The 8432-nt window shown below is 39.7% G+C and overlaps 1 protein-coding gene across 1 annotated transcript; it reads right to left on the bottom strand.

The window, feature by feature from the left end:
* Nucleotides 1–1817: 1817 nt before the first annotated feature.
* Nucleotides 1818–4124, bottom strand: LOC149259192 (protein DETOXIFICATION 48-like). The gene is made up of 2 exons (XM_089417649.1): nucleotides 3761–4124; nucleotides 1818–3473 (listed from the first exon to the last, which is right to left on the bottom strand). Exons 1-2 carry the CDS (start codon nucleotides 3950–3952, stop codon nucleotides 1953–1955), a joined length of 1713 nt encoding a protein of 570 aa, XP_089273775.1. The 5' UTR covers nucleotides 3953–4124; the 3' UTR covers nucleotides 1818–1952.
* Nucleotides 4125–8432: the final 4308 nt, after the last annotated feature.

Here is an 8432-nt window from a genome sequence, read left to right as displayed (position 1 = left end):
TAGCGAACAAAAGAATCCCCACTGAGATCCCCATTACTCTGCTGGATGTCTCTATCTCTTTGAGCAATTTACCATGGCTCAACAACAACACATGACATTGCCAATTCTCAACTGCTGGAGATTTGCACAACAAACACTTTGATATGACAACTGTTTTGGGATTGGGATTGCGCCCCTTATGCTTTGTTCATGTAGTGGATGAAGCAGTAGGGTGTACCTTCAATGGCAAGGTTGAAGGAATATATTGTGTGATAGCGGGATAGATAATGGTACGTCTTGTCTTGATCTTGGGGGTTTATAATCCGACTGGCCTAAAATTTTGGCTTTCATAATTATTTCGACAATGTATATAGTTACAAGTACCGGGCGAATCTAGAATTGTTCCTTGAAGTAGTAATGTACAGTAACGACAACAATGTAAGAAATTCTACCAGACTAGCAAACACTATCAATCAATCCTGCTCAGACAGCATCCATTCTTTCGTACAATAAAATCTGCTCCTCGATTCCGCTAGACAAGAAATTCACCCTTATCCTGACGGAACGGAAGTGTTCCAGTACCCAGGATTGGATGCAGGGGGTGGTGGAATTGGAAGCGAAGTTAAATCTGATCACATCGATCATTTCTGCATTGACATTATACGATCATCGATCAACAAATCTAATAATTTGATTAGATGGAAACCCAGATTCCAGGATGTTGTGGAAACCCCTTTCACGCCACGCACGGTTCAGAGGTGATTCGTACTTTGCATTATTGAATTGGGAGGGGGGGGGGGGCGGCGTCAGTAGGGTGGGTGGAGGGCGCCGGATACGGGATACTTCCTTTTGGCGCCGGCTGCACGTAATGTTCATGGGGTTTTTCGAGTTTAGGGGACACGAAATTCAACTGATTTCTGTTACGCAAAATGCGTGGCATTCGTCTCAACCGTTCAAATATCCGACGAATCTCTCATAGGACTCAAAAATCTGCAGGGCAACCCGATTTCTGCAGAAATAAAAATGCGTACCATTAATTCCAACCCTTGCGTTTACGGAGCGATATGGGAATTTAAAGCCATGCATACGTAATGAGATATAGACCAATGCAGCAATGATTGTCACGATGGGGATAACCTATGGCTAACCCTAATAAAAAAGCTATAACCATTACTGCAAGATCTGGGGATTGTAATCATATTTTAAAGGTCAAGGGGGAGATGTGATCGCTGACAATGGAGAAAAATTTAAAGCGAGAACTACGCCTGCGTTTATAGTTCCCGCAACTAGGCTGTCGTGATGCAGACGTTGTTAAACAATTTTTTTTCATATTACCAGATCCTTCGTCTCTGCAACAAATTTTGCGACGGCCTTTCAGAGCTGTGGCAGGGGGTGCACATGTATGTATTTTTGAAATATGTGTGTAGTGGGGATGACTCTGGATCGGCCCGAGAGACCATCCAGACGTCACGTTGCAGAAAGATTTCGTCGCCTCTGAACAGATATTTGGACGGACAATGGCTTTTTTAAAACAAGCAAACAGTTCCCGAGTATTCCAATTTTCCACCGCCTGGAGATCAGTTTTAACCATTTAAAAAAATCACAGGAGCCTGACACCAAACGCTCTAATTCAATCCACCCATGTTCATCAAAATGTTAATGGTTTAGATAATCCAAACAAAAGCGCATGAATTTCTGCAAATTTTTTTTAAATTCCGAGTATCCGTCCGCTATTGATATTTATAGTAAGGCTCGACCGTTTTTTTGTTGTATTTACATTCAACTAGTTTAATGGACAATTCCCAAGTTGGCAGCAGAGACTGTACTCAATATTGATATAAAAGAATTAGCCAATTTGCATAATCTACAGTCGCTTCAAAAAATAATATCATATTACAATTCATTCTCCCTTTTGCACATGCAGAGCAAGGCGAAGCTTGATTAAGCTTAACAGAATTAGTACAATGCGGCCTCTAGGTCTGTATTTCAGAGCTTTTTGTTACATCATCAATAGATTTTGTGTGAACAATTTTGATAATCAGAGGCTCTGAATCGTCGCCCTGGGATCCTTGCAGTACCTTGAGGGTGGCAGTGTCCTCTGCTGCTTTGTGGCAGCTTTCTTGAAATTTCGCCGATTCGTGTTCCGTTTGGTTTGCGCCAGTTAGCTCCTTGGCCCTCTGTGCCTGCAGAACCCAATCCGTTGTCACCAGCACGTATAGCATGAGGGCGGCGCAAGATGCCTGCGCTGCCAGCAGACCCAACCACAGTCCCGTGAATCCCATGTTTAACACGAAACCCATCAGGATCGCAACGGGCATGCCTACGAAGTAGAAGGAGCCTAGGTTTATATTCGCTCCCGTTGCCGGCCTCGCGCTCCCCCGCAGCACACCGCAGCCCGTGGTTTGTGGACAGTTGCCCAGTTCGCAGAGGCCCGCGATGGGCAGAACCAGAGATGTTAGTTGCAGGATATCGGTGTCATTAGTGAACATTCTTCCCCACGCGTGGCGCATCGTGGTTGTAAACGTCATGGCTAGAAAGCCCATTACGCCAGCACATGCGAGGGCCACGATCATGGCTATTCTGGCTTTTGCTGGCCTGTTGGCCCCCAGCTCGTTCCCTACTCTCGTTGAAACACCAACGCCGAGAGAAGACGGAAAAATATAGACCAAAGCCGTTGTTTGGATGAGAATTCCCATAGACGCCAATGTGGCTTTCGGATTCACCAGCAATCCGCAGAGAATGATCATGAACTCGTACCACCACCATTCCAGACATACGGAAACGCAGCTCGGAATTGCTAGGCCGAGCAACGGCTTCCAACCCGTGAGGCATTCTCGGGATACCCCTTCCCATGACTTTTTGTACACTCCCGAGAAGCACAAGTAGCCTAGCAAAGACAAAACCAGATTCATATTTGTCCACGCAGCACCAAGGGCCACGCCCCTGATTCCCATTTCAAGATGCACCACGAGAAGAAAATTTATGGGAACGTGCGCGAGCAGAGCCAGCGCTGCACAGCACGTGAGCGGCACTGTGATGTTCTGCGTCCGCAAGTAAATTCTGAGAGGATGAAGAAACGCCTGCGCTAGCAGGTCTGGGAGGGAAAAGATTATATAAATCCCGGCCATCTTAGTTATCTCTTCGTCTTGGCCGCACCAGATAAGGATTCTTTCCATGTTTAGCCACAGAAAGGAAATAGGAACCGTAGCACAGAGAATAATCAAAACAGTTCTTTGAAGTGTAACTCCAAGAAGGCTCCACCGTTTGGCTCCGTAAGCTTGCCCACAAATAGGTTCCATCCCCATGGCCAATCCAGAAATCACCGAGTAACCCGTTATGTTTGCAAAGCCGATGGACAGCGAACCCCCCGCAAGCTCTTTCTCTCCAAGGTGCCCAAGAAACAGCATCGATATCATGGCTCTTGAATATAGAAGCAAACCCGTTAAAACTATCGGTCCAGAGATTCTGCCTATGGCCTTCATTTCTTCCACAAACTGCAGCTTCAACAACAAAGTAATATTATTTTATGATCCTAACATTAGGGAATGGAGTGGTCAAATATATTTCAACACAAAAAGCAAACTAAAACTAAGAAGCAAACAATTTCACAATTCAACAACACTACTGTATCAGAAATACGACATCTCTGCTAGCAATCCCACTTAAACAAATATCAATCCTGGAGATACCAAGTCGACCTGAACTGTCTGACAATTGCAAAGAGAGCTAGACAATACACAGAGGGAATCAAATCCCTTGTATTATTGAAATGAATACAAACCTCTAGAGACGTTGGCCACCGCTCGAGCTCCAAATGTGGCTCAAGGCTTTCATCGTCCTGAGCTTCATGATTATCTTCCACGGCAAAGGCCGAGAAACAGAGATCTTGTTGTGGTGGATGTTGGCACCCATGTTGGGTATCCCAATCATTTCCATTTACAGAACGGAAACAAGTGATTTTAGTAGTGAACATTCTAATAGTCTAGCTCTGTTCTGATCAATTAATTAGGAATATATTTGATTGATCCAAAAACAATATACAATATTCAAAATCACAGCCAGTTCCTATCCATTCTCCACTTCAAAGCTAATGATCTCATCAATACATGCAGGCCGATAATCCCTTAAAGATTTCAACCCTCCTACGCAAAAATACAGAGACACAGGGTCTTGATACAGACGAAGGGAAGGCCTCCGTGAGTGTTACAAAACCCTATAAGTAACTTCAGCACTCATTCCTGGTTTTTCTTGCCCTCCTCCTATGTATATATACATCGTGGAAAAGCTAGAACTCGGCAAAAGAGTTACACCCGGTCCCCGCAAGGAGCTCGAGATTCCAAACTTTCCGTTCAGGATTCCTTTCCTCTTCGTCCGGCCCTTCCCCGACAAAATAACTCGTTAAAGGACTTTCTATTTGTTTTCTTCGAGCATCTTTCATATGGTTTGCATTAGAGTCGAGACCATCCACGCGTCGGGAGGGCTCATTAACCCACTTCACACGGAGGTCTAGAGTTCAAAGTCCGTGCTCTCCTAGCACATTCAGGATTTTAACATCTGTCGTTTCCCCCGACTCCAGGGAAGCGCGGTTTGTCCTTTTTTACATTAAGAATGCCCATTGGACCAGCTTGAAAGTCATCGTTTATTTCTGAAATTAAGAAACTTAATGAGAAATTCGATTAAAAGACAAATTCCTTTTGATTCTTGACCCCCGCATATTCAATGAAGGCGCAAGTATGAGTTGTTTTTTTCTGTTCAGCGATTGATTCTTTCTGTTCAAACTTCAATTTATTTGCCCACTCCATCTCCGTGGATAGAGGGCATTAAATTTGCCTGGGAGGCAAGCAACAGCAACCGCCAAGAAAGAAGTAGAGACGAAAGCAAATTGGTTGGCCAATCACATTCCCGAGTTTCAAGTTGTCAAATTCGTATGAGCGGATCTCGAATTTTACAAATTTTAATTCATGTCTGCATTTAACCAAAATCTATATCGTATCTAAACGCGAGCAGTTGCTTTCCAGTTATATAAGTGGAACCTCACAACTATAATCCCACATGTATTGAAAAGTTCGCTAATTTATTAGCGCATAAAACGTAGTTGGTGTTGTTAATTAATCTGAACAAAATCACCAAAAGTCTCCGATGTACGTAGTAAAAAGGAATAGATATTTTTTTAATCTGGAATTTTTGTTAGGTTTAGACTGACTACCCTTAATTTATGCATTTGAAGACGGAAACCGAACATCACGTTCATCAGCAACTTGATTTAGTTGTTGACTCAGATAAATCACTGTTTGCCTAGAGAGGTGATATAGTCATAGAATCCTTTAAAAGTCAATTTGAAATCTGAAATTTAAGTGTTTTTCATTCAAAATTATCAGATCATTAGGACTAGATAAATCTTTCTTTATCTGCATAGCTGATGTACGGTGTAAAATTCTATAAAAAGTAATCACAGCTTTTATAAGACAATGACATTGACAATACTGCATAAAAATAATTGGTGTAGTCGAGGCCTAGATCATGATACCTCTAAAATTTCAAAGCTATGAATACAGAATTGAGTAGAAAGGGCTGAAAACAGTGCCAGTGGATTTGATGGCGAGAGTGCATAAATCTGCTCTCTTTTTAAACACAAAAGGACTGGTGCCACAAACGAATGGAAGATAACAAACGGAGTCAGGGAATAACCCTTGGAATTTCAAATTTATCTTCTTGGTTTAGAATTTCAAATTTATCTCAAATTTATCTGGCTGGTTTAGAATTTCAAATTTATCTTGGTTGTTCAGTGAAAAGTGAAATTTTGATGAGGGAGATACAAAAGGGAGTAATTCTAGGAATTTCAAATTTATCTTGTTTGTCAAGTGAAAAATTGATGACAATTATTTTCTGTTTGTCTTTATTAATTTATCTTGTTTGTCAAGTGAAAAATTGATGACAATTATTTTCTTTTTGTCTTTTTATGTTTTATATAGATACATAAGTGTCATTGAAATTTAATGATAGAGATAATAAAAAAGAGTAATCATTAGAATTATAAATTTATCTTGTTTCTCAAGTGAAAAATTGATGACAATTATTTGTTTTTCTTGTTTCTTTATGTTTTATATAAATACATGAGTGTTAGTAGTTATATTCGGGAAAAAAAATCTTCATAATATTTCACTAGTTTAGATCTGTAACACCAAATTTCTTTGATGAAATATATGCAAAACCCTGTTCAATTACAATGCCACTACTCCAATTTTTCTTATTTTTTTAATGAAATATATGCAAACCTTGTTCAATTACAATGTCATTACAATTTTTCTTATATTCCTTTGTGTCTATAAAAATGTCTATCCAACAAAAAACTGTGACAAGAAATATGTTCCAGGATCCATAGAAAAATAATAGCCCAACAAAATTGATTTTATGAGTTAATCTCTAATCAGTCATTGGAATTAAAATACTCATTAATAATGGACCACTTGAATATTTGTGTTGGAAATTTCTGATAATTCCAAACAAAATAACTAAACAGAGAGTAATGCTCTGTTTTTAACACAGACAAAATAACTAAACAGAGAGTAATGCTCTGTTTTTAACACAAGGAACAACAAAAATTGTTTTTGCTGTTGACAGAGTTTTAGCAAAAAAAAAAAAAAATTGTATTCATTAATAATGCTGACTGTTACAAAATAAATTCTTCCTCTCACAGAGAGATTTCACCAATCAAAACTGCTTGAGAGGCAATAAGAAAAATTACTCTGTCTCTCCTCACAAATTTTTACACTACTATATGTAAAAAAAAATTTCAACTTAATTTCACGCTCCTCTGTGCTACGTATTACATTTCATACATTTTTCTTCTTTTGCAGAAAGAAAATGGCTGCCAAATGATGCGTGCCACAAAGGGCTTATGGAATTCTTCCCCTTTTTTATTTCACACATACAAGCTGCTATGCATATTACATTTTATATATGCAACAAAAAAAAATTTGTTTTAACTTGTGCCCTAAAGCAAACAACTCTCCGCATTAAAAAAAAAACTTTAAAGTTTTACCTACATTTACCAACCATGGTAAATTCATTAAATGCTTCATTGATAATAAATTACTTTCTCGTACTTCACCTCTGGTTTAGGCCGCCAGGGAATGGTGGATTTGGAAAAGTCGTTGTGGCCATGTGTCAGCCCGTGTACATGCTCGTTGCTTCCGGAGGAAAAACCATCAATCCGTAAAAGCGGTGTGGGGAAGAAACTGGCGGTTTTCCAAAAGTAAACACTGCAGTTGAAAGTACATTTCAACACTCCCCTTTAATTTCAACTGCTAGGTTATCAGTCATACCGAGACATTTCCTCAAAAATTCAAAACTTTTCTACCCCAATGGTTTGGTCAGAATGTCTACAACCTGCTCCTATGTTCTGCAGTGGACTAAAATAATTTCACCATTGTTTACCAATTCCTTGATGTAATGAAACTTTGTGTCAATGTGTTTCATTCTCTTATGAAACACAACATTCTTGGATAATGCAATAGCTGAGCTATTGTCACAAAAAAATACAGTTCCTTTTGTTTTCTCTTGGCATAAACTCCTTAACATCCTTCTCATCCAAATTGTTTGACACGCTGCTGCTGTAGCTGCCACATATTCTGCCTCTGCTGTAGACAACGCTACAATAGGCTATTTTTTAGAAGCCCATGAAATGGCTCCTGAACCCATGTGGAAAACATAACCAGATGTGCTTTTCCGATCATCTACACTTCTAGCCCAATAAATCTGAACATTCTGAAACAGTATATAAAATGCCAAACCTTTTAGTACCTTTAACATACCTCAGAATCCTTTTTGCTGCTTGTCAATGTGTTTCTTTTGGCCTCTCCATGAATCTGGAAATTATACTAACAGCATACATTATATCTGGCCTAGTTGCAGTCAAATACATGAGGCTGCCAACTATGCTCTTGTACAAACTAGGATCAAAATCCTTGCTATTGTCCTCTTTGCTGAGTTTTAATCCCATCAGTGTGGGAGTGATTGCTGCTTTACTCTCCTGCATATTAGACCTTTCCAACACTTCATTAACATATTTCGCTTGTGAGATAAAAATCCCATTTCCATTTTGTTCTACTTCTATTCCTAAGAAGTATCTCAGCAAACCCATGTCAGTCATTTCAAATTCTTCTTTCATGACTGTTTTGAAATTTTCAATAAGATAATCATCATTACCTGTGAAAATAACATCATCAACATATAACACAACAATTAGTAATTTACCATTATTTTCTTTGATGTAGAAGGTGGGTTCTCCCTCACACTTTTCAAATCCATTTTCCAGTAGATAGGAATCTATCCTACTGTACCACGCTCTTGGTGCTTGCTTCAGCCCATAAAGAGCTTTCTTCAATCTGCACACTTTGTGCTCTTGGCCTTTCTTTTCATAGCCTAGAGGTTGTTCAATGTAAACCTCTTCC

This window comes from Pinus tabuliformis, chromosome 6 (genome assembly GCF_031772625.1).
Source record: "Pinus tabuliformis cultivar Carrire ecotype Pingquan chromosome 6, CPIR1, whole genome shotgun sequence".
In the NCBI taxonomy this organism is placed as follows: Eukaryota; Viridiplantae; Streptophyta; class Pinopsida; order Pinales; family Pinaceae; genus Pinus; species Pinus tabuliformis.
The sequence above is the reverse complement of the archived record's forward strand: the minus strand, read 5'-3'. Positions and strand labels throughout refer to the sequence as shown.